This window comes from Fusarium fujikuroi, chromosome FFUJ_chr05, assembly GCF_900079805.1.
Source record: "Fusarium fujikuroi IMI 58289 draft genome, chromosome FFUJ_chr05".
NCBI lineage: Eukaryota > Fungi > Ascomycota > Sordariomycetes > Hypocreales > Nectriaceae > Fusarium > Fusarium fujikuroi.
This window is the reverse complement of record NC_036626.1, coordinates 92,345-117,253: the sequence shown is the minus strand read 5'-3', so window position 1 is coordinate 117,253 and position 24,909 is coordinate 92,345. Positions and strand designations below refer to the sequence as shown.

General features: G+C 49.8%; 10 protein-coding genes; 7 read left to right on the top strand and 3 right to left on the bottom strand.

Moving 5' to 3' along the window:
- Positions 1–301: 301 nt before the first annotated feature.
- On the top strand, positions 302–2,665 carry FFUJ_06746 (bikaverin cluster-transcription factor; the record flags this gene model as incomplete). XM_023576921.1 has 3 exons in its annotated part: positions 302–566; positions 625–746; positions 821–2,665. 3 exons carry the CDS (start codon positions 302–304, stop codon positions 2,663–2,665), a joined length of 2,232 nt encoding a protein of 743 aa, XP_023430075.1.
- Positions 2,666–2,854: 189 nt separating this feature from the next.
- On the bottom strand, positions 2,855–3,835 carry FFUJ_06745 (bikaverin cluster-transcription factor enhancer; the record flags this gene model as incomplete). The annotated part of the gene is made up of 1 exon (XM_023576920.1): positions 2,855–3,835. One exon carries the CDS (start codon positions 3,833–3,835, stop codon positions 2,855–2,857), a length of 981 nt encoding a protein of 326 aa, XP_023430074.1.
- A 771-nt stretch (positions 3,836–4,606) lies between these two features.
- On the bottom strand, positions 4,607–6,070 carry FFUJ_06744 (bikaverin cluster-O-methyltransferase; the record flags this gene model as incomplete). XM_023576919.1 has 3 exons in its annotated part: positions 4,607–5,128; positions 5,181–5,693; positions 5,744–6,070. 3 exons carry the CDS (start codon positions 6,068–6,070, stop codon positions 4,607–4,609), a joined length of 1,362 nt encoding a protein of 453 aa, XP_023430073.1.
- Positions 6,071–6,471: 401 nt separating this feature from the next.
- On the top strand, positions 6,472–8,049 carry FFUJ_06743 (bikaverin cluster-monooxygenase; the record flags this gene model as incomplete). XM_023576918.1 has 3 exons in its annotated part: positions 6,472–6,773; positions 6,830–7,083; positions 7,136–8,049. The coding sequence occupies 3 exons, from the start codon at positions 6,472–6,474 to the stop codon at positions 8,047–8,049; spliced, it is 1,470 nt and encodes a 489-aa protein (XP_023430072.1).
- A 732-nt stretch (positions 8,050–8,781) lies between these two features.
- On the top strand, positions 8,782–15,052 carry FFUJ_06742 (bikaverin cluster-polyketide synthase; the record flags this gene model as incomplete). XM_023576916.1 has 4 exons in its annotated part: positions 8,782–9,068; positions 9,119–9,404; positions 9,460–12,891; positions 12,947–15,052. 4 exons carry the CDS (start codon positions 8,782–8,784, stop codon positions 15,050–15,052), a joined length of 6,111 nt encoding a protein of 2,036 aa, XP_023430071.1.
- Positions 15,053–15,317: 265 nt separating this feature from the next.
- FFUJ_14916 (uncharacterized protein) lies at positions 15,318–16,401 on the top strand (the record flags this gene model as incomplete). XM_023576915.1 has 2 exons in its annotated part: positions 15,318–15,647; positions 15,700–16,401. 2 exons carry the CDS (start codon positions 15,318–15,320, stop codon positions 16,399–16,401), a joined length of 1,032 nt encoding a protein of 343 aa, XP_023431318.1.
- A 1,619-nt stretch (positions 16,402–18,020) lies between these two features.
- Positions 18,021–18,831, top strand: FFUJ_06741 (probable cutinase precursor; the record flags this gene model as incomplete). XM_023576914.1 has 3 exons in its annotated part: positions 18,021–18,230; positions 18,282–18,353; positions 18,409–18,831. The coding sequence occupies 3 exons, from the start codon at positions 18,021–18,023 to the stop codon at positions 18,829–18,831; spliced, it is 705 nt and encodes a 234-aa protein (XP_023430070.1).
- Positions 18,832–19,191: 360 nt separating this feature from the next.
- FFUJ_06740 (related to fumarylacetoacetate hydralase) lies at positions 19,192–20,248 on the bottom strand (the record flags this gene model as incomplete). XM_023576913.1 has 4 exons in its annotated part: positions 19,192–19,298; positions 19,357–19,726; positions 19,773–19,909; positions 19,972–20,248. 4 exons carry the CDS (start codon positions 20,246–20,248, stop codon positions 19,192–19,194), a joined length of 891 nt encoding a protein of 296 aa, XP_023430069.1.
- A 465-nt stretch (positions 20,249–20,713) lies between these two features.
- FFUJ_06739 (uncharacterized protein) lies at positions 20,714–23,384 on the top strand (the record flags this gene model as incomplete). XM_023576912.1 has 7 exons in its annotated part: positions 20,714–20,854; positions 20,904–21,004; positions 21,071–21,873; positions 21,928–22,327; positions 22,378–22,862; positions 22,914–23,114; positions 23,170–23,384. 7 exons carry the CDS (start codon positions 20,714–20,716, stop codon positions 23,382–23,384), a joined length of 2,346 nt encoding a protein of 781 aa, XP_023430068.1.
- A 477-nt stretch (positions 23,385–23,861) lies between these two features.
- FFUJ_06738 (uncharacterized protein) lies at positions 23,862–24,845 on the top strand (the record flags this gene model as incomplete). Its single annotated transcript, XM_023576911.1, has 1 exon — positions 23,862–24,845. One exon carries the CDS (start codon positions 23,862–23,864, stop codon positions 24,843–24,845), a length of 984 nt encoding a protein of 327 aa, XP_023430067.1.
- Between the last annotated feature and the right edge of the window lie 64 nt (positions 24,846–24,909).

The window sequence follows — 24,909 nt, the reverse complement described above, 5'->3', positions numbered from 1 at the left end:
GCATCATGTGTTTTCTCCTGATGCCCGTAATGGCCAATTTCGCGAGTGTTTTCGCTGTCTCGCTCGCTCGCGCACCTCGCATAAGTTATGCGACTGCCGGGCCAATAGCGGCGCTGATCATCATCTGCGGGGCACTCTCTCGCACAATTGTCCGCTGCTTCGCTCGCCCGACCTTGAGTCCTCTGAGACATTCCAACGACATGGCCATACGTCTATCCAACCTGCAATTAACATTGCCAAGACACGAGCACACATCCTCTAGGGTAATCATTTCTTGACGTCTCTTGTCAGTCACAGCAAGATGGACTCTGCTTTAGGCAATCTCTCCATGCCAGGCCTGGCTCAGTCGCACGTCCAAGTGCGGACCTGCATCCACTGTCGCCAACGCAGAGTCAAATGCGACCGCCAATTCCCCCAATGTTCTAATTGTATCAGATCTGAAGTCAATTGCATCTACCCGCCTGGTCGAGGGAGAGCACCCAAGAGGCCGAAACGCAGCCTTGCGCCCCAACTATCAGAGCGTTTGTCGCGCCTTGAGAGCATCATTGGACAGTTCGGTGCGGCTGGTAAGTGAAATGCAGCCTTACACTCACTCACTGCAGATTCCATCTAACAATTACATAGCCAGAGAGAACCAGGATACCCCGCAGACTGCCCAAGACAGTGAGGGTCATTCATTCGAGCAGGACTTTAGTCGTCTCAAGGTCGATGAGTCAAAGAGCTACTATGTGAATAATGCATTATGGGTTACTCTATCAAACGAGGCATGTCCTTCATTACTTCTTTGCTTTTATTTCTTCGTGACTGACACTATCTGTAGGTTGAGGAGCTGCGTGATCTCCTCTTTGAGCCTGCTAGTGAAGATGCTGGCTACGAGCCTTCCATCTCTTCATCTGCCACCACTGCAGCTACTTCACCATCATCTCCCCAACTAGGACTCAACGCCGCCATTTTTGGCTATCGCGCCATTGCTTCACCTCTCTATCATTACCATCCCTCACTGCAACAGGCAGTCACGCTTTTTGCCGCATTCAGTGAGAATGTCGCGCCGCTGGTCCGCATATTTCACATGCCGACCTTGACAAGAATCTACTGGGATGCCATCGCATCTCTTGGCACAGTGGATAAGCATACCGAGACCCTGTTGTTCACTATCCATTACTCAGCGGTCATCAGTCTCAACCCAGAGCAATGTCTGAATATTCTTGATGAAACTCGTGAAGCTGCCCTGGAAAGATATCGGTTTGCAGTTGAACAAGCCCTCGCTCAAGGCAACCTCCTCAGCACTCAGAGTATGACCATGTTGCAAGCCGCAGTGCTTTTCTTGTCTGCTCTGCCGAATGAAGATGACTCGCGTGCTGCATGGGCACTCACATCGCTGGTCTTCCATATTGCCAGAACCATGGGTCTCCATCGCGATGGCACCATATTCGGACTAAAGCCCTTCGAGACTGAGCTGCGCCGCCGTTTATGGTGGCAGATCTGCATTATCGATAGCCGCTCATCAGAGTATCACTGCAATGAACCTATTGCGCAAGGGTTTATTACAGATACCAAACCTCCACTGCACATCAATGATGTTGATTTGTCACCCGAGATGGTGGAGCCTCCAGCTGAACGATGGGACCATGCGACTGATATGACGCTCACGTTGGTCAGGTGTGAGGCTATACAGACAGGTCTGAAGCTGGGTCGCATGAGGCACAAGCAGAACAAAACATCAGAGGATGGAAGTACCCCAAGGGTAGATGACACCTCAGATACTCCCAAAACTCTGATCCAAGAATTAGAAAGTCGGTTGCGGGACAAGTATCTACCCATTTGTGATACTTCAGTACCATTTCAGCTTCTTTCCTCGGCAGTTGCACAAATCATCCTTGGTCGATTCTGGCTTATAACCCAGTACTCAGTAGTGTCACGAGAAAGGGAAGTTGATGGTAAGAGCACGAGCAACCAATTCCCTCCTACTCCCAACACCGCAGGCCAGCTGGACAACAAAGTGCGCGACGAGCTCTTCCAAACTTCAATCAAAATACTGGAGGTATCTGGCATGCTTCTCACAAGCAAGGAGATCATACAATTCACATGGTACTCCAAGACTCATATCCAATGGGGCGCCATGGCATTTGTCCTCTCTGAGCTGTGCGCTCGACCTCAATCAGCACAATGTGATCAGGCATGGGACTGCGTAACGACAGTATACGAGGGATGGAAGGTCGATGAGAGCAAACAAGATGAGACTCGCCTTGCTTTATGGAGACCTATAAAGAGGCTCATGGCTAAAGCTCGCTATGTCAAAGAGATGCAACAGACGACTCCTGGGCGGTCGTCAAATGCTGGCCGTAAAGTTCAGAGAAGAGATCCTGTCTTGTACTCTCCTTCACCAGGGCTTTTCTCGCAGTATCCAACACCAGCGTACTCTAATAACTGGTACGGGCCGTTGCAGCAGACGCCGCCTTCTATACCAGGGTCAGAAGCATCGTTGCCTGGTATGGCAACAGTGCCACTTGATAGCAGTGGTCAGTCAGATGCTCTACAGAGAGTACTTGGGACGGAGACTTTGGGTCCTTTCATGGATATGATTCCGGAGTGGCCGTGGGTAGATGCTGAGCATGGGGCATCATCTCTGGCGGGGTTTGATCTTGGGCTACCGAGATTCAATTGATCAGATCACCTGGCATTGACCACTGTTAGACTCTCGGGTTCCCTGCACAAATAACAATCCATAGAAAGGCTACTGCAAGCAAGATAGAAATGTTTAATAAGAGGTGTCTATTTAGTTGAATGCAAAGGCTATTCTATATGAAATGTAGATGGCATCTCTATCTTGAAGCATAGCGCGTCCAGTCTAAATTTAGTCAAAGTATCTTGGTATCTCTCTCTTGACAAATTCATCAAATGCTGTAGCCTTGCGGCCTGTCAAAAGCTCAACATTACCCCGCGACTTCTCGTAATCCTCAGGAGCATACAGTGCCCTCGTCTCAACCATGGACTTAGCAAGAGACTTGGCTACAACATCAGGAACATGGAGCTTGGCCAGATTCTCAAGGTATTGCTCAACCGTAATGTGATTGACCTTGACCTCAGGCTTACCTGCAGCGACAAGCTCCCGGTTGATAATCTCCCACTGCTCAGTCTGCGAGAGCAAGGCCGGTCCGCTTAGATAAACGACGTCCTTCTTTGGCTCTCCCTGATAGCCACTCGCATACAGCCGCGGGTTGACTAAGACGGCAGCAGCCGCACGCCCAATATCCTTGGGGTCAATGGGATCATGCGGCACTTCCGGAGCTAGCAAATTGACTTGTTTAGGCTCCGAAGATCGATCAAGGTAAATTCTTAGCGGGTTGCTCGCAAAGAACCCGGCCCGGACCGCTGCATGTGGCACCTCAAGCTCCTCCAGCGCAATCTCAACCTGCGCATGCTGCCATGGGATGAAGTGGTCAGGCTTGATGGATCGAATGTCACCCTTGGTGGTGCCCGCGGTCCTAACCTGACTCGTCGACAGGAAGACGAGGTACTGGATGCCAGCGTCGCGCAGGGCCGTGATGGCACCACGCAACGTGTCCTTGGATCGAACGGCGTAGATGAAAGCTGCCTGGGCGCCTGTGTCATGCACGGCCCGCTTCAGGGAGTCGGGATCGGTTAGGTCGGCACTGATGCGCTGCAGGTCTGCGGCGTGTTCCTGTGAGGGAGAGATCCACTCGTTGTGCTTGGTTGTGTCGCGTAGGGCGATGGAGACGTGGGCGCCGAGAGCGTGGGCCTCGAGTGCGACGGCGGAGCCAACTTCGCCGGTTGCACCAAAGACGAGGACTTTGGAGAAATGTGGAGATGGCATGGTAGTGAGCGAGATAAGCAGGGATGGTTCAGGGTGTCAGTTCAAGGTGGTACAGGTACAGTACAGGGCAGTAGGGTGGAATGGTAGGGCAGCTGAAGCTTGTTTCGGTGAGGCAGAGTGTGTTGACGTATCAGCGTTTATGTACTCACATTCAAGGTCCGAAGATGTCCGCCTGTAATTGCTGAGATTTCCGAACTTCAGCGTCATCCTCAGCGATCGTCGCGTCGCTCAAGTCTCGGATAAGCAGCCCGAGGACGCGGGTGTGGAGTCTCGCCATCTCGCATAATCGCATAACCACGACCCGCGATTGGCTCGCTCTGGCAACCCCTGGAATGTGTCATGACCAAATCTGGCAACACTTCATCTTGGCGATCTGAGTATCTGAACATGGCAATCCCTGGTTGTCAGTTGTCACCGAGCGTCAGTTCACGATTATGGGACGAACTGTCAGTCAATTAGGTTCAGATGATAGTAAACTCAAGATCTTTAGTGTACAAGTGTACAGATACTAATGCACATGATATCGACTATCATTGAAGCACGGTCTTTTTTGGCTGAGCGCAGCTGCATACGACCCTTGAACCTCGAACGTGAGACGAATTAGTTTATTATTCCATGCCACTGCTCGCAACAATTTCGTGGAGACAAGAGCCATCACTCAATTAGATTAAAAATACAAGCAATAATAGGAATAAGCAAGCTGCATCAAATTTATCGTGTTTCTAATCTTGATGGAATGGCTAAAGTCGCGTAACTAAATCTATTAATCCCCTACCCTAGAACGACATCAATTACCGACATGAAGCTGCCATATGGCGTGTTGACAGCATTAATCTTAAGCCTCGAGTCCACCGCCTCCAAAATCGCTTTCCAGCCCTCAAGGTCTCGCTCAAGAGAATTAAACAGCTGCATCATGCCCACATCACGAGATCGAAGAACACGCTCGTTCACAGACGAGACGGTGCCAGGCTCAGGCACCACAAAGTCCATGATCAACACGTGAGAGTTCTGACCCATAGACTCAACAGTGTTCTTGAGGATCTTGACAGAGTTCTCAAAATCCCAGTTGTGAAAGATCTGGCGCAAGAGATAGATATCAGCGCCGACGACTGGTTGCTTCTGGAAGAAGTCGTATTCTTGGAATTGGATACGGTTGGCGATGCTGGCCTCGTTGTTCTCCTTGATGACTTTGGCGCCTTCTTCAACGACGTGGGGGATGTCTTGGATGATGAAGTTGAGATCGGGGAAGGCCTCGGCTAGCTTCACGCAGCTGTGGCCGATGTTGCCTCCAATCTTCACGAGATACGTTAGCTTCTGCAGTGTGATAGGCGCGGGAGATACTTACATCGACAACGTTGGCCTTGCCAAGTCCAGCCCAGTCAAAGCCACTAACAAGGTGCTTCAAGTCACTCTTGGGGCTAGTGGCAATCGCATCCATGACACGACCAAAGAGCTTGTAAACATCAGGCTGCTTAGAAATGTACTCATACATGCGGAGATCAGTGTTGAACGCAGCATTGAAAGCTGCCTTGTTAGGAGCAGTGCTATCAGGCCACCTCTCATGCGCAGTGACCATAGATGCAATGACTGGGGCAATGATGCTTGTCATCCAGACTCTCTGGTCAGAGAATCTGTTGTTGGTCACCAGAGCGGCTGAGGTAGCTGAGTGAGCGATGAAGCCAGGCTCAGGCTCGGCAAAGAGATGGTTCGTCATGCCCATACGGGCAAGAGTCTTGAGCCGTAACTCAGCTACGCCAGCTTTGGAGGCCAGCTCTGTGTATGAGATCTTGCCCTCCAAGGGAACAAGCTCGAAGATCTTGAAGTGGCTCATCCATCGGAGGATCTCCATATAATGATACTATAATGGTCATTCAAAGCTATAGCAAATGTTTGTGGTGGGGTACCTACACCTGTGATGACGTTTTGCAAGTACTCGCCTGGGCCAGAGACAAGCTGGAAGATTTGCAGCGCACTGTCGAGCACCTTCTCCTTAGCAACCTGCGCCTCTTCAGGTGCATCAGGCGATAAGTTGATAATGGGCGCATCCCGCTCGAAGCTAGGCTCGGGAAGTTTGTTGGCGCGGAGGTACCCGTTCAATGTGGTGGTGTTCTTGTTGAGATCTTGGACTAAGACCTCCAGGGGTGACAGGGCGGCATGTCCGTTGACACCATTGGTGCCATTGGTAGTAGTGCCGTTTGTACCATTGGTACCGTTAGAAATGCCGTTTGAAACCATGTTGGGCGATGTGATTTGTGAATGTCAAGACGAGGAAGATAATGTTGAATTGCTGTTTGATGAGATGATGCTGAGAAGATGGAAATTCCTAGAGGCTTATCAGGTCTATAAAGTGGTGCCATTTGTGTACAACTGCAATATTGGACAATAGAGGAACTGCAGTGTCCTACCTGTTTAGGAAGTCCGAAGTCCTCCGATTTCTGCGTGTTTCACCATGCGTGGATGAGGCGACTTTTAAAATTCGGATATCTTCGGCCGGTGCTTATGCATAAGCTACACTAGTGAGGCGCTGCCTGCTCAAATAAACAACATCGCCCTAAAGGATACTCTATCCCTTCTGAAAGCCCGTAAACCGAGGCAATCGTAATTCAAAGAATATTCTACTCCATCTCACTATCACCATGGCTGAACCAAACCAGCATTATGAAGTCATCATCGCTGGAGGAGGAATCGCTGGAGTTACTCTCGCGCTGATGTTTGAGAAACTCGACATCAGCTATTTCCTCCTCGAGGGTCGCGATACTCTTGAGTCTGATAGAGGCGCTGGTATTGGTCTGCAGCCAAATGGCCTCCGTATTCTTGATCAGCTTGGTCTCGTGGAGGATATTGAGGAGGCTACTATTCCGCTTGAGAAGTGGTTCTCTTATGACAGCGAGGGGAACTTGATGAATGACTCTGACGCCATGGGTCAATATCGTGACAAGTTAGTATAATTGAATTTTGTTTATTTCGAGTGTCGGCTAATGGGGTACGTGCTAGGATCGGATATCCTGTTGCCTTCATTGAGCGCCGCAAGCTGCTACCTATCATGGTACGACACATTCAGCGCACAGAATGTGTTAAGACTTCAGCACGCGTTGCTTCAATTGAGGAGAGCGAGGACCATGTCACTGTTACAACAACAGACGGCTTGTCTCTTACTGCAGACATTGTCGTTGGTGCTGATGGCGTGCGAAGCGCTGTACGCACACACATTGACTCAAAGCTGCCTGAACCATTGACTGCAGATGATTGTGAGTTATGCACAAAGCTGATCATGGTGAGTTTCCACTAACGTATGGCCAGACATCAGCGTTGCCTGCTCCACAGTCTACGGCATGTCAGCACCCACCGAAGGTATCGCCCCCGGTGAACGCTTCGCCGTCTACCGAGAGAACCAAACAGTTATCGGCTTCACGGGCAAAGATGGAATCGTATTCTGGTTTGTATTTGAGAATCTGAACCGGAACGTCCCGCTCTCTCAGGCCCCGCGATACACTGAAGCTGAAGCAGAGGCTCTCTGTCTAAGCGTCGCTCATACACAGGTCACTCCCAAGCTCAAGTTTGGTGAGATCTACAAGAACAGTGTAGTGGCGGTCAAGATTGGCGTTGAAGAAGGTGTCGCGAAGGGCTGGCACACCGATCGCGCTGTGATTGTTGGCGATGCAGCTTGTAAGACTACACCGGCTGGTGGACAAGGCGCCAACCAGGCCATAGAGTCCTGCGCCGTCTTCGTCAACAAGCTCATGGCAGCGCGAAAGGCAAGCCAGTCAGGCGACAAGCTGTCTAGCGACGTCGTCAAGTCCGTACTCGCAAGCTATGCTCAGGAGCGCGCACAGCCAGCTACAACAGCCCTGGAGAGATCCCAAATGGTTGGAAAAGCACTGCTTTGCACTCCTGGACCTGCAACTACTCTTGTCAAAGACATGTTGAAGCTTAGTAACGAGGACTGGCTTTTGCGTGCCTTTATGGCACTTTCTGCTGCGCCGTATCTGGAGGATGTTGAGCTTACGGCTCGAGGGCATCTTTATAACAAGGCTGTTGAGGAGGCGCGGGCGGAGATGGCGAGACGGCAGAGGGTGGCCAAGGAGGTTAAGGAGGCGGAGGAGAAGGAGAGTAAACAGGCTGCGAGTATCAAGGAGTCTGAGCAGCGGAATGAGTTTGTGGGACTTCGGAATCCAGTGCAGGCAGCGACTGGGGTCGTTGAGGTTGGCTCTTAGAATGGCCTCTCTACAGAACATTTGATATCAATCTAAGCCATATTTTGCTCGCTAATTCTCTTCATTCATTTGAGTCATTATGTAGATCATATGAATGAGGCTCAACTAATAGAAATATCAACCTCCTGACAGTCTATAATCTACACAATCGATTAAGCTCCCTCGGAGATTTCGACATGGTTATTCACCTCAGTCATTCCATAAGCCCACATCAAGTTCAATTCTAGGAATTAAGCCTCAAGGCCACAGATTTTTGGATTGCTAAGGCAATAAAATCAATGGGAGTCTATGCAAGTGCCGAGTTTCGAGTCGCCATCAGGGCACAGAGTCCAGCTGGCACAGGCATCAGTGCATCAACTGCGTGGCTCTTCTCTTGTCTCTATTCGTCTTCGGTTCACGGCACCTACTACGCCACCCTGCCCGTTTCAGCTTCCCCTGCCAGATAAGAATTCGGACCTCTTCGGAGCTTCATCTCTGATCTGATCCTGCGTGGCGTAATTAGCCGCTATACTACCCATGCAAGCCACTACGGACATTTTCGCAAAAGCGCGGACCCAACACTAACTAGCTCGTCTGCCAGGCCCTTTACGAATTACCAAAAAGGATGCATGCAGGTCTAAACCTCTACAGTATAAGCCAGATACATCTTGGCAAGAAAACAGCCAAGACAAACGAAATATTGCACATTGTATTACTGCTTTCAACAGCGATTATTTTTGCCATTCTTTCACGATGGCGTCCTCAGCAGATGTGTATGTCTTTGGCGATCAGAGCACACCCGTTCTTGATAAATTGCAAGCCCTTGTGCGCGTGAAAGATAATGCGCTTTTGACTTCCTTTCTTGGCGAGGCGTTTTTGGCTGTGCGAAGAGAGATTGTTTCGCTCTCGTCTTTAGAGAGAAAATCGATTCCCGAGGCTGAGAGCTTGAGTTTGCTTTTGGAGGGCGTTCGGAGGAGTGAGCCTCATGCGGCGCTGGATAGTGCTTTTGTGTGCATTTATGAGATTGGATACTACATTGAGTAAGTCTGATGGAAACGAGCAAGTTCTCGGTTTGCTGATGAGATTCAAGCTATTTGGCTCGTTCGGATAAGCAACACCCGCCGGCAGCTCCATCTTTGCTACTCGGTATCTGCACTGGTAGCATTGCAGCCGCTGCTGTCAGCTGCGCGAAGGATGTTTTCGAGATCTCGAGACTGGGCGTTGAAGCTGCGACAGTTGCCTTCCGACTTGGAATGCACGTTCGCAGAAGAGCCGAGAACCTTGGGTACTCGACACCTTCGAGCTGGTCCATGATTCTGTCTTCGAATCAGGAGGAGCTTGTTTCAGAAGCATTAAAAGAATTCTCCAAGGAAAAAGTAAGTTCGAGAGCTTTGGTATTCCCAATTTGAGTAATGCTCATTCTTGTTTCAGAATCTTACATACAGTTCGCGTCCCTACATCAGCGCCACTGGTCCTGGTTTCACAACAATCAGCGGTCCCCCATCTATCCTCGAGTCAGTGAAGTCTTGCGATACTTTCTCTGGAAAGAGGTTATATCCAGCTCCCATCTATGGTCCCTACCATAACTCTTCATCATACTCCGAATCCAGCCTGGAACATGGCCTTGCATCAATCCTTGAAGACGTTGGGTTCCTAGAGAACGAGATGCTCATTCCCATCATCTCCTGCGCCTCCGGATCTCGCTTAGACCAGTTGTCTTTCGGGAACCTCCTCAAGAACGTTTTGAGCAGCGCTCTGTCTCAGCAAATTCGTATGGATCTCGTCACCGACGCTCTAGTCGAAACCGTTTCTGGCACTGAAGCTACCTTGATACCGGTCAATGCCCAAACAACTGTTTGCAGTCTCGCTGATTGGTTGGCTAAGAGAGGAGCTACAACTCGCATTGGGCCAACCTTGGAGAGCCTGACCAAAGACCGAGCAGAACCCAATCTTGCTCCTGGCGATGAGAACAAGATCGCCATCATCGGTTTCAGCGGTCGATTCCCAGAAGCCGACAACCTCGACGAGTTCTGGGATCTTCTAATCCGTGGTCTCGACGTCCATAAACCTGTCCCCGAAGAGCGCTTTGCTCGTGACCACTACGATCCTACTGGCCAGCGCAAGAACACCAGCCAAGTCCAGTACGGCTGCTGGTTAAAGTCTGCAGGTTACTTCGACACCCAGTTCTTCCACATGTCGCCCAAGGAAGCCATGCAGACTGATCCAGCTCAGCGACTCGCCCTGCTCACGGCTTACGAAGCCCTCGAGATGGCTGGTGTCGTGCCGGACCGAACTCCTTCCACGCAGCGGAACCGCGTGGGAGTTTACTACGGTACTACGAGTAACGATTGGGGCGAGGTGAACTCCTCACAGGATGTTGATACTTACTACATTCCTGGAGCCAATCGTGCCTTCATTCCTGGAAGGGTCAATTACTTTTTCAAGTTCACGGGCCCGAGTATCGCTGTTGACACTGCTTGCTCTTCGAGTCTTGCTGCGATCAATCTTGCGATCACGTCGTTGAAGAACAGGGATTGTGACACTGCGATTGCTGGCGGAACCAATGTCATGACGAACCCGGACAACTTTGCAGGCCTCGATCGCGGGCATTTCCTTTCCCGTACGGGAAACTGCAAGGCTTTTGACGACGGTGCGGATGGTTACTGCCGCGCTGATGGAATCGGCACCTTGATTCTCAAACGCCTTCCAGATGCTATCGCAGACAGTGATCCCATCTTTGGAGTCATCCTGGGAGCACACACCAACCACTCAGCAGAGTCCGTCTCCATCACCCGACCTCTCGCAGACGCCCAGGAGTATCTCTTCAAGAAGCTGTTGAACGAAACCGGTATCCATCCTCACGATGTTAGCTACGTCGAGATGCACGGAACGGGGACCCAGGCTGGCGATGCAGTTGAGATGCGATCCGTCCTCAACTCATTCGCCTTCGATCACAGCCGTCCACGCGATAAGAGCTTGTATCTCGGCTCAGTCAAAGCAAACGTCGGACACGCTGAATCAGCCTCTGGAGTTCTCGCCATCATCAAGGTGCTGCTGATGATGCAGAAGAACACGATTCCGCCTCACTGCGGTATCAAGACCAAGATCAACCAGGGTTTTCCTAAGGACTTGGATCATCGTGGTGTGCGCATTGCTCTGAAGGATAGCGTGGATTGGTCTCGGCCTGAGGGCGGTAAGCGCAGGGTGTTGGTGAACAACTTCTCTGCTGCTGGTGGAAACACTTCATTGCTGCTTGAGGATGGTCCCGCTGTTCATCCAGCACGACAGCATCAAGATGGGGATGCTCGTACTGAGCATGTCGTGGCTGTCTCGGCGCGGTCTACCAAGGCTTTGGAGGAGAACCTGAAGGCCCTTGAAGCTTACATCGCCAACTCTTGGGCTCCGGAGGGTGAGCTTCTCTCTCAGCTTTCATACACGACTACTGCTCGACGTGTACACCACAGTCGACGTGTTGCGTTTGTCACCAACGGTCTTGACGACTTGAGGAAGTCTCTTCTCAAGGCTGCTACCGATGCTGGTCAAGTCAAGGGCATTCCCGCAGTGTCACCCAAGGTCGGCTTCCTCTTCACTGGACAGGGAGCGCAGGAGACTGCCATGGCCATTGGGTACTACAAGAGCTTCTCATCCTTCCGATCAGACATTCACCAGCTTGACTCCATCGCAACTCTTCAGGGACTCCCATCTGTTCTCCCACTCATTCACGGCACAACACCCGTTGAAGATCTCTCTGCAGTTGTCGTGCAGCTCGGAACGTGCATTATCCAGATTTCACTCGCCCGCTTCTGGATCAGCCTCGGTATCACTCCCCAGTACGTCATCGGACATAGCCTGGGTGAGTATGCTGCTCTTCAGATTGCTGGTGTTCTCAGCGTCAACGATGCCATCTTTCTCTGTGGTCACAGGGCAGCGCTTCTTGACAAGAAGTGCACTGCCTACACGCACGGCATGGTCGCTGTCAAAGCGGCGGCTGATGATTTGAGGCAACACATCTCATCTGACTTGAAGGTCGAGATTGCTTGTGTCAACGGCGCTGAAGACACTGTCCTTAGTGGTCCCAACGCGGACATCGAGTCGCTCTGTGGGAAGTTGACTCAGGCTGGCTACAAGCTTCACAAACTAGAGATTCCGTTTGCCTTCCACTCTTCTCAGGTTGATCCCATTCTAGATGACCTCGAAGAACTGGCGTCCCAAGTTGGGTTCCACGAACCCAAACTTCCTATCGTCTCGCCTCTTCTGCGCACGCTACTCACTGGTGATACCCTTGGTCCTCAGTACATCCGACGTCATTGCCGTGAGACAGTTGACTTCCTCGGTGCTATCAAAATGGCTGAATCGCAAGGCATCATGGACCGAAGCGGCATGTGTATCGAAATCGGAGCCCATCCCATCCTCACGCGAATGGTCAAGTCAATCATCGGCCAAGACTTCCGGTGCCTTGCGTCTCTCCGCCGCAAAGAGGACCACTTCAAGACTCTCGCAGATTCCCTTTGCGCTTTGCATCTGGCTGGCTTCTCCGTGAACTGGGACGAGTACCATCGTGACTTTGCATCTTCTCGCAATGTTCTTCAGCTCCCCAAGTATAGTTGGCAGCTTGCCAACTACTGGATGCAGTACAAGTACAGCTGGTGTCTTACCAAGGGCGACGCTCCCGTTGAGAATGGCCCGGTCGGTGCAGTTGTACAAGCGAGGGCACTGAGGCTGAGTGATTCAGTGCATAATGTCATTGAGCAGGTTCATGGTGATAAGAGAAGTTCTATCACGGTTGAGTCTGACATGCATGACCCGTCTCTCTTGGCCATTGCGCAAAACCATCGCGTCAACGGATTGACTATGGCTCCTTCGGTGAGGCCTCTCTCTCTTTTGTACTGGATTCTATCACTGACTTGACGATTTGCAGACTCTCTTCGCCGACATCGCCTTCACCCTCGCCAAGCACCTCATCCAGAACCACGGCCTCGATACGCACACGAACCTACCTTCAATCAACAACATGGCTGTCGAAAAGGCTCTCATCGTGGGAGAGACTGGCCCTCAGCTGTTCCGAGCATCGCTCGATATGGACTGGACCACCATGCGCGGTTCAGTTCGCATCTTCAGCGTCGGTGCAAACGGAAAGCAGACCACTCTCCATGCAGTCTGCGATGTAGCGGTCGAGAATCCAAGTTCTCACCGTGAAAGCTGGCAGAGTAACGCGTACCTCATCCAGCGAGGCATCAAACAGCTCGTCCAAGGCGCCAGTGATGGTTCTGCTCACATGATGCGTCGTGGTCTCTTGTACAAGATATTCTCCAACTCGGTCCAGTACGGGTCTGCGTTCCAAGGCATCGAGCAGGTCTGGTTTGACAGTGAAGGACTCGAAGGAACTGGCAAGGTCTTTATGCCCTCAGGCAAAGACACTTTCGCGCTCAACCCGTACTGCTGTGACAGTCTGGGTCACATCACTGGCTTCATCATGAACTGCAGTGATAGCTTGGATCTTGATGATCATGTCTACATCAATCATGGCTGGCGCACGCTTCGCTTGGTTGAACCTTACCAGTGTGACGTGCAGTATCAGACATACGTCAAGATGCAGGCGGTAGGCTCTGATGATTCGACTTATAGTGGCGATGTCCACGTTCTTCGTGATGGTAAGATTATCGGTATCTGTGGTGGTGTCACGTTCAAGAAGGTCGCTCGCAAGGTACTCGAGATGCTTCTACCCAAGCCTTCCGGAGCCAAAGCCAAGCATGGCGTTGTTAAGCACGTTGCTCCCGAGCCCGTCAAACACGTTGTTCTCACTCCCCCGTCTACCACTAGCCATAGCGTCGGCACAACATCACCTCCCGAGCCAACAGAGTCGCCTGTCGGCTCTGCTTCTGGCCTTATTCAGAAGGCTCTCGAGATCATTGCCGATGAGATTGGAGTCGACATCTCTCAGCTCACTGACACTACACTCTTGGCTGACCTGGGTGTTGATTCGCTCATGTCACTGACCATTCTGGGCAACTTCCGAGAGGAACTCGACTTGGACATTCCAGCAGCCCAGTTCTACGAGTTCTCAACAGTTCAGGATCTCAAGTCCTTCCTTGGAGCCAATGACCAAGACTTCTCAAGCTCAAACTCTGAGGCGGAGAGTTCTGCGTCTAGCGCTGCTTCAACATCCCCTAGTGATCACGGTGATGATGTCGTTGAGGAGGTCAAGCCTGTAGTGGCTGAGATACCTCGGTCAACCTCTACGATCTTGCAGGGCACCAAGCACTGTTCTCAAACACTCTTTCTGTTCCCCGACGGTGCTGGTTCAGCAACGTCTTATGTCACTCTCCCTTCTATTTCGTCCGACATGAGGGTCATTGGATTGAACAGTCCTTACCTTACCAAGCCGCATGAGTTCAACTGTGCTCTCCAGGACATCACAGGCTCTTACTTGAACGAAGTGCGTCGACGTCAACCTCAAGGCCCTTACCATCTTGCAGGTTGGTCAGCAGGAGGCGTCTCGGCCTTCGACGCCGCTCGTCAGCTTGTATCAGAGGGAGAGGTAGTCGAGAGCCTCATCCTGATTGACTCCCCCAACCCGGTTGGTCTTGGCAAGCTGCCAAAGCGTATGTACGACTTCCTCGAAAAGTCGGGTATCTTCGGCGCTTTCGAGATGGGAGAGGAAGCTCAAGCGCCGCCTGACTGGCTCTTCCAGCACTTCTGTGTCTTCATCGAGGCTTTGGATAGGTACGTGCCTGAACCGTTTGAGCATGGTATGGCGCCTAAGACGACCATCATCTGGGCTGCAGACGGCGTGTGCAAGAACCCTGATGATCCCCGTCCTGAGGCACAGCCTGACGACCCTCGGGGAATGAACTGGCTCTTGAATAACAGGGAGGACTTTGGGCCGAATGGTTGGGATGAGTTCATTGGCGCGGGAAACATCAGCACAATGGCGATTGAGAATGCCAACCACTTTACTATGATGAGGGAGCCAATTGCGTCGGCTCTCTGTGCGAAGATCCGGGAGACAATGGGCGTAAATTGACAAGGAAGTTGAAGCAGCAAAATTTCTCTGACTTAGATTTTTATTCATATTTCCTATAATTGCTATTCTCATATCTTGAACTTGTCCGTCTTAATTGAATTCATGTTCTCCCTCGGGTACACATCTCACCCGCATAGGTTAGTTATTGACTGTGTCAGCGCACTGACATAAGTTAGCGCCAGCGCCAGCCCACTTTCACTACATTTACTGCGCTTTCACACCTGGTAACTCATCAATCCGGATCTGTTTTAATTCTCCTCACAGTATGACAACTGAGCAGAGTCGTGTTAGTATACCTACTGTAACAGATGGCCAAGAATGGCCCTTTCCCTATCGAATCTACCTCAACTGCGTCACCTGGACTCTGCGCAAGCTTGTATCATTTCTGACCGGTCCAAATGAAGGTCATGACCGAGAAGTCAAGATCAGTACCCCAGGTTTGGGAGCGGGCTATGTTATATGCAATGTATGGCTACCCAAACCTACAGACGATATCCAATCCAAGTATCCACTGGTGTTAGTTCTAGAAGGCGGTGGTTTTGTCTTGGGACATCCAAAGGACGGACGCCTAAATAATCGTCAAATTGTTGATCAGGTATGCAGCCCAAGATACGCTCAGCGATCGCTCGCAGCTAATATCAGTGCAGACCGGAGCAATTGTCATGTCGGTTGATTACGCCAAAGCGCCCCGATACCCTTACCCTCACGCTCTGCTGCAAGCTTATGAAGCGCTGCGTTGGGCTCTTACATCCTCAGCTGCCTGCGAAGGCATCCATGTTGATCCTTCACGTGTGGCGATTGGAGGAAACTCTGCGGGTGGAAATTTAACAGCAGCATTATCTCTGTTACTGTCCTTTCGAAGCGGTCCTTGCTCTATATTTAGGGAACGTCTACCACTGGACTTCAAACAAGTCCTGCACTTCATGTTTTATCCCAGCCTTGAGCTTTGCTTACCGTACGATCTAAGACTCTCCAGGTCTACGATTGATGCCCAGAAATACAGCCTACCCGCTTGGATGGCCAGAGCAATGGAGCAGTCATATCTGCCGCCAAGAGTCTGCAAAGACGACATCTTTATATCTCCCGTCGCTGCTGGATTAGACCTGCTCCGTGAGCTGGATATTCCACCTGCTGTAATGTTCACCGGTAGCCTCGATTGCCTCAAAGAGGAAGGTTTCTGTTATGCGCAGCATCTCACGAAAAGCGGCAAGGAAGTCACTTTCCATGAGTTCCAAGGTGTTACTCACGGATTCTCAGTTAAACCGCAGGATGGGAGCATGGAGGCGCAGGTCATGTACGAGGAATGTTGGTCCAGAATATGTCACTGTCTTCGAGAGTCGTTCTCATAGTCAGAAATGGCAAAGAATTCAAGAAGAACAAAAGTCATGAATTTTATTAAATACTCCTCAAAATATTCTAGGCTCAACATGGAACTCTGGAACCACAGCAAGTCTATAGACGAGACTCTTATGCTGTGGGCAAAAAGACCTTTCCTAAGTAACTTACACACTTATGTGGACTGCCATTAAATCCGCTAATATAAAGTCACTCTACAGCTTAACTAAATAAATAATACAGGCGGTTTAACAGGCTAGACTATAGTTGGACAGTCTAGTTGGCTTAAGTTTACAGAGAGTGCAGAAAACCTACCACAGATCGCCATGCGACAATTAGAAGAGTATATCCCAGACAGCATTCTGGTCAGTGCAAAAGCTAATGTAACCTCCAACGAAGTGAATAAGTATAGAAAGGAGCCTATACTTATGGGCTGTGACTTCAAAGGGACTTAGGCCGAGAGGTCGCGCACGTATGCTCCATGAATACGCTAGGCAGCTTCAACAATGAGTGCGCAGCAGAGAGGGGCAAAGCCACGGTATATAGTAGTAATTTCTTACAGCTACTATCTTATTAATCACTAAAATGGAATCTCTATAGCCATTATGTTGCGTAGTTGTCTGGCTTGTGAAATATTGAAGTCTGATTTCAGTGGCGGCACAAACACCTCGAATTTCACAATATACAACCCAAGTATTCCAATTGTCCGTCCTAATAGACTCTTAGGCTAGTAATTTAAGGTCAGCAGCTTTTAACCTGACCAGACACTGGTAGGAGGTACTAGACTCTCACGATTGGGTCAATTACGCATAAGCTCCCTGCCAAGCAATGGCTCAATTAATGTGCCGAGGTCCATTATGCCTTCAATTACCATCATTCTTGATTTGACGTGGAAGCCGCAACACACATGAGGAATACTCCGAGTCCTTGACCGCTGAATCATTGATCTTGGTGGTAATATCTTGGCTGTTAACGTCCATCTGCTGATCTTTTCCCTTATTGTTTAAGTAAGATGACCTCGGTATAATCATGGTGTTTAGGTATTTTCGCAAGATGATCTCACCCTGGATTAGCGTCCTTCTTTAAAATATCCCGCCATTCAAATAACACTAACCAAGGGAACTAGTGAGTTTGACTCGGTAGAGTTCCGCATCGTGAGATTGCTACCGAAAAGGCTAGGTCGACAAAACGTTGTTGGCATTTCCTAAAACGATGTAGAGTAACGAAGCTCCGAGAAATCATACTCTAGTGCGATAGTTCCTGAGACAGTCTTTTATTAAGTGATTCGTTGGAAACGCTGATGGTGGTGTTGTGAAGTGCGGGGTCCTGGTCTTATGATGAGTGAAGGTAAGATGTTTGTGTGTATGAGCTTCCCCTCCTTGAGGAATGGAGCCGAGGTTTGTAGAAGGCTTGGGAGGTAAGCGGGCAAGATGAAGGAATCGTTAGATGATGAGATAGAATTGAGGATAGAGGTAGAAGAAAATAGTAGGGGGAAGCAACTTGAGAAATCATGATAAATAGACGTCGCTATCCCGTCGGAATGAGTTTCTTCACCTCACAAGCATCTCAATCATTCCACAATCACCAGCAACTCACAAGAACACTTCAGTCCAATCATTGACTCATATCAATCATGAAGTTCACCACTATCCTCTCACTCTTCGCCGCTACGGCCGTGGCTCTCCCCACTTCCAACCCTCTCTCTGAACGTGAAGTTCTTGCTGAGCTCGAGAAACGTCAATCTGGAAGCATCACTCGTGATGATCTTTCCAACGGCGCTTCGTCTGCTTGCCCGCCTGTTATTTTCATCTATGCTCGGGGTTCCACTGAGCTTGGAAATTTGGTGAGTCTTGTCTCTGTTCAGTGATATAGATCGAGTTGGCTGACTTGATAGGGAACGCTTGGTCCTCGAGTCGCTTCTGTGCTCGAGAGCAACTACGGTAGCAATGGAGTCTGGATCCAAGGAGTGAGTCGATTCCCTGACAATATTCAGTTTCACTTTCTGACTGGTTGAATCATAGGTTGGCGGAGCATACCGTGCTACCCTTGGCGACAATGCCCTTCCTCGAGGAACCTCTTCGGCAGCCATTCGAGAGATGATCGGACTGTTCAATCTTGCAAACTCAAAGTGCCCTTCTGCCAAGATCGTGGCTGGGGGGTACAGTCAAGGTGCTGCCCTTGCTGCAGCCAGTATCGAGGATCTCAGCACTTCTGTCCGCAACAAAGTCGTCGGCACTGTGCTGTTCGGATATACCAAAAACCTGCAGAATCTTGGCCGCATCCCAAACTACCCACGAGAGCGAACCCTGGTTTTCTGCAACTTTGGTGACTTGGTTTGCACTGGCTCCTTGATTGTTGCTGCTCCCCATCTTGCTTATCAGTCTGATGCTTCTGGACCTGCACCCCAATTCCTCATTCAGCGCGTTGCTGCTACCTCTATCTAGGTGGGCTGTACTTTGGCATAGTAGTGAAACTGGTGTGCTTGCCATAGGGTACCCGGGGCCCTGGGCAGTGGCAGGACTTTTCGCTCTTTATTATGATTGGTTTGCTGTGTTGTTGTTGTTGTTGATGTAGCTGTTCTTTTCTTACTGTCAAGCTTCACTCCCTTCATAGCTAGTTTATATCGACCCTGGAGGCTGAATAACACTTTGTCTTCTATCCATAACCTATATTTCTTAACCAAGTGACGTTCACAATACTGAGCTATATAGATTACAGGTAAGAAAAAGACTTGAATGCACTGAGGTCTATTACATCTCTATCATGATATGTGCCTATTTATTCTTCTACCCAGCGTTCCCCAACTACTCAAAGTTGACGCCATTCTTGAGAGTGCCAATCTGTGTAATCTTGACCTCCATCTGAGTTCCAGGTACAAGATACTTTGGCGGCTGTAAGCCGGCACCAACACCTACACATTCACAAGTCAATTCAAGCTCACACAAACATCACTTATTAAAATGACTCACCTCCTGGGGTACCCGTCATAATAACACTTCCTTTCTGCAGTGTAGTTCCGGACGAAAGGTGTGCAATCAAACGAGGAATAGAAAACACTAGATCATCAAGACCTGCATCCTGTCGGGTTTCCTTGTCCACAATTGTTTGCAGGTGGAGTTTCTCGGGTGCTGTTATGACAGAACTTGAAACCAGGACGGGGCCTAGAGGCGCAAAGGTATCGAAACCCTTTGAGAATCCCCATTGCGGCACTCCACCAGCGAGATTCGGGTCTCTTTGCCATTTTCGAGATGAAATGTCGTTGCCTGCTGTGTAAGCGGCGACGTAGTCGAGAGCCTCACTCTCCTTGACGTTCTTTGCATCCTTCCCAATGACCACAACCTAGATCTGTCAGTATGCATCTGTAGTAATGAGGCTTGGAGCGTACTAGTTCTCCCTCATAATCTGCTTGGTCATCCTGGGCGACTTTGGGGATCACCACGTTGACTCCGTGGTCATGTATTGTTGTTGAAGGCTTGAAGAAGATGGAAGGAAAAGGCGGTGTCTTGCGTCCAGCCTCACGAACTGTCGCCGTATTAGTACGAGTCTTCGGGGTATTTTTGCTCGCTGATGTCAGAAATACTTACTGTGTGTAGCATAGTTGAGCCCCACGCATCTGAGAATGGATACATCGCTAGCAACAAGGGGTCCTAACAAAGTCTTGACTGTGACCACTTCATCTGTAACACGTGTGACACCAGTTGTGTCGTAAAGATCATCTCCCTCAATCACACGCGCCTGAAGCTTTGTCTCTTCGGTGGTATCTCCAAGATCAAAGTCGGGAGTCGGGAGGATGGGCTCTCCGCGCAAAAGACGCCCGTCAGTTGAGACGAATCGGATTAAACGCTGCCAAGCTACCTTCATTGTGAGTTTTGGTGAGCTTGATTCCTTGTCACTATAACTCTTCAACAAGCAAAGCTCACTTCAGGAAGTACATGTCTTGTGCCCGTTTTGATACCTGCCTCTTATTCCGACCGTCCCGATGGTGCCCCGGAAGTGGAGCTAACACGGTGAAGTGGATACCAGAGTAGTCACTGAACCAATTGAGGGAAATGTATTTGCGCCAGTGTAACAAAGGCGTAACCTCCAACTCCGCAAGCACCAGAAGCGAGATGGGGACGGAAGAGAACATGCCATTCCAATTGGCCGTATCAACACAGTCCAAACCAAAGATGGAACAGAGTTCAGAAGTGCCGTAACCCCCAGTTTCTTGTCTCATTAATTCTGGGGAAATGCGGAGACAAGATTTGTCAACCTGGATACAAAAATCGGCCCATCCCAATGTTGCCCCGATCAAGGGCTACTCGTTGCATCTCCAATCGTACCATCATGACCCCCCGAGATGACTCTCCACCAGCTTCGGCCAGAAGCGGAACGTCTCAGCCGCCAAAAGCAAACGCGTCGGAGCCCGCGCCAAAGAGACGCCGAGTCGCGCTGGCTTGTTCGGCCTGCAGAATCCGCAAATCACGGGTAGGGTCTGCTTCTCACGCGCCATTGGACGATTGACTGATGGAATTAGTGCAATGGAGTGCGACCAAGATGTGACACGTGCGACAAGCTGGGATTTGATTGTTCGTATGAACAGCAAGAAAGTTCAGCGAATCTTCTAGTTCCAAAAGAGTAAGGCGTCTCTTTTTCACTACCCTGGACTGTTATGAATTATGTCTAACATGAAGATGTGTGCAGCATCTTTGCTGCCCTAGAGGCCAAAGTGAAGCTGTTGGAAACAAATATTGAACAGCATAATGTTAGACTGAATTTGGTTGAGGGTACACTAAAAACGTCAGGAAGTTCTAGGCAAGATGTCACGCTTCCACTACATCACCAACCTGGAAATGTGGTGCTCAACATTGATGAAATACCAGAGAATGGTGCTGGTCAGAGTATGACTGATGGCATGGCTGTCTCTTTCGTAGATGAGCAAGACTGTGGTTTCTTTGGTACGCCAGTATGGTCTGCCCCTTTTGTTGTCCTCCTCTCATTCCATTCTCTAGGCCCGTCGTCCAACATCGCGCTCATGCGGCACATATTGCGAGCTGTCGACACAAAAAGGACACAACATGGCAATCAGACTTCATTAACTCCTGCATCGGAGTATAGTGCCTACGAAGGTGGTCTAGTGAGTAATCTGAACGCGTTTCCAGCAGTCTCCTTCGAGTCTCAAAAGGCGGGCGCCAACCTCCTACCGCCAGACGAGGTCATGCAGCGTCTCATCCGTGCGTACTTTGACAACACGGGGCTCTTGTTTCCGTATATACACGAGCAAGAGTTTCTCGACACCTACGAACGATTTCGAGCAAGTGGCTTTCGGGGTAATGTTCGCCGGACTTGGCTCGGCCTGCTGAACATGATTCTCGCAATGGCAACTTGCACTTCGTGCTGGGAGGACTCGGGAAGTGAGACTACGTTTGAGGAGTCGGATGTGTACTATCGTAGGGCCCAGGAGCTTTGCCATACACAGATGTTTAGGGGGACTACTCTCGAAACAGGTGAATCACCTCTTTTGACTATGCCTCTCGTCTTAGTAGACTGACACCTTTCAGTACAATACCTCCTACTGACGAGTCAGTATCTCCAAGGGACGCACAAGTCGGTTCATACGTGGACCATTCACGGCCTCGCCGTCAAAGCTGCCATGTCTATCGGACTCCACTCAAGAGATATTGCATCCAAATTCACTCCTCTCCAGCAAGAGATAAGGAAACGCACTTGGTTCGGATGCATTTTGCTCGATAGGTTAATTTTCCGCATCACCAAGACTACTGATGAAAATGTGATGGCCCAGCTGACACAACTATGCAGGAGTCTGAGCCTCACGTTTGGTCGCCCATGTGCTATACCAGAAGAGTACATCCGTTTGGACCTCCCAAAAATATTTCCAGTACCGATATCGGCTTCCGATGAAGTCCATAAAATGAGCACTGCATTCTACAACGCCTCGATGTAAGAAACCATAGTACCTCAAATATGATCCGCTGACCTGACCTGTCTAGAACTCTTTACAGGATTATGGGGCGAATTATTGGCTCACTTTATGGTAGCAACCTTGGATGTGAAGACCAATCATCAGATACAGCCACAATGACATCGATGATTCAGTTCGGCCAGGAGCTCTCAGACTGGCAAAACAGCTTGCCTCAGCATCTGGGCTTGCGTTCTGTGGATAACATGCCAGATAATGCGGATGAGAATATCCAGGATCCATTGCGCGAAAAGTTCAGAATCATTCTCACGCTCAGATATCTCAACGTTCAACTCCTCCTCCATCGCCCGATATTCATTCGGTCTCTAGGTACTCTGCTCCGAGAGGCCAAAACGCCATATCGCAACGCGGGATCCATCAACAGCATGCATGCCAACTTTGACAGAGTCTTTGTCCAAGTGGCGGAAAACATCATAGATATTATATACACCATTTTGACAAGACCCGATCATGGGCGCCATTTCATCGGCGCTTGGTGGTTTACTCTCTACTATGGTAAGTGACCAACCGCAATGATTTCTTGTGGTGATCTAACTTGTGAAAAAGCCTTTAGTGCAGCGTTGGCCATCTTCGGCAGCTTGTTGATATCTCTCGGCGCTGAAGCTGGAAACGCTGGCCGCCTTGAAAGTGCGAAACGATATCTCGGCAAGACTTGCGAGGCTCTTCTGAAGCTCAGCGATAACAACACCCTTGTCCTACGTTGTGTCAAATTTGTACAACAACTTCTCCGGATCGTGAGCGCCTGGGGTTAGTATTCCTTACTAACTTTTCATCACCCTTCACATCATTGACAAACTTGTAGACGCGAGCACTGCGACCCAAGCCGATCTTAACAGCGACTCTTTGGGATCATACTTGACGGCAGAAGGGGGCCCTCTTAATTTCGACATGGAGTCAGATTTGTTATCAACGATGCCGACGTGGGAGACATCAACGCTAGGGTTTGGGGATGAGCTTGAGCTGGGTCATTTCTTTGCTAGTGACTCTCAGCGGTGGTTTGAGCAGACACAATGGTAATCTCCAATATGTTGGTGCCATAAAAAGCCAATGACGTAAAGTAATAAAACGCGTCGCGTGTCATAGTATGAGCGACTTTAACGTAACGACAACAGTGACAGCAAGTAATTGCCAGTGACTCCACTAATGTGTCTCAGTGAAAGAGATTATAGAAATGGTACCCGTATATAAGTATGAAGAGCATCGGATCTGAGAATCGGCAGTTGGTAGGTACTTGATGAATCTCGGCGGTTAGAGAGACATATGAAAAACCGCTTAGTCAGCGGCCTTCGCGTTTTTGAGTTCACCCTGCCGCGTGTTTCCCCACGGGGAACTATCGGTACGATATCGTATTGATTTACGGAGAGCGTAGGTACAGTCACTTGAAAACGATGATATAGACAACGTTTATGAATCGAAACTTCAGAATGAATACTACAATCACAAGGCTATCTACCAAACTTGTCTGGCTTAATTCTTTTCATCAATTCATCAATCATGTCTAAAGAAATATCCCCTGGGGGCTATCACTGGCTTAATGACACCATCAACAGCCTCGATCCAGAGACCGACTATGAACTCATGTGGCGCCTCATGTCATGCTACCGTTCAAATGACTTCATGAACAACATGATCTACGCCCTTACGTTTCCTAATTTTATCATCACAACCCATGGCTGCGAAACTGTCTGGCGCTCAGACGGTGGCAAGGTTGTGAAGCGGGGAGCTCAGCGCGTCGAAGACACCGAGAACTACAACATGACGTGGTGGCACTACGGGCCAAGCGATAAACGATGCCGTGATGCAGTAGAGCACATCAACAACCTTCATGCGTCTCTGGCGCGTCGTTACCCTGGCAACTTCTCGTACAACGAAGATTTTCTGTACGTCACGACTTTCAGTGCTGTACTCATGCACCGTCTTCGTCTTCGATTGGGATTATCAGGTTTCACCGAGAAGGAAAAGATTGCGGCTCACCACTTTTGGCGGGATATGACGCCGCTCTTTATCAGAGAGGACGGGAACTCTGTTTGCGGGTATCCAGAAGACTTTGAGGGCTGTATTCAATTCTGCGAAGACTACGAGAATGAGAAACGCGAGTTCGATGTGAAGATGCAATACATCGGCCTGGCCATCTTCAATCAGTTCGCGTTCCGATACTTTCCCTACGGCTTTCGATGGTTGGGAGTGTCGATAGTCAAAGCTCTTACACTGCCTACAACTATCAAGGCAATGCGGCTGGAACCCGTCAATCCCGTCTTTCAGTGGTTAATTGTGCTTTTTGTTGGAACGGCAATGAGCCTTGCTGAGACGCTCTTACCAGACCCGCGGGAGTCGTTTTGGAAGAAGATTGAGACGTTAGATGTAGAGAAGGCCAAGGCGAGGAAGGAGGATATCAGGGGGAGTGACCAAGCATATTGCCAGTATATCAGGTCCGAGTGGAGTGGCCCTGGGTGCCCGTTTGCCATGAAAGCTGAATAGTTGGTAGTGGAATGATAGCAAGCCTTATAAACACCTAGTCGCTGAGACATGAATAAGCTTGAAT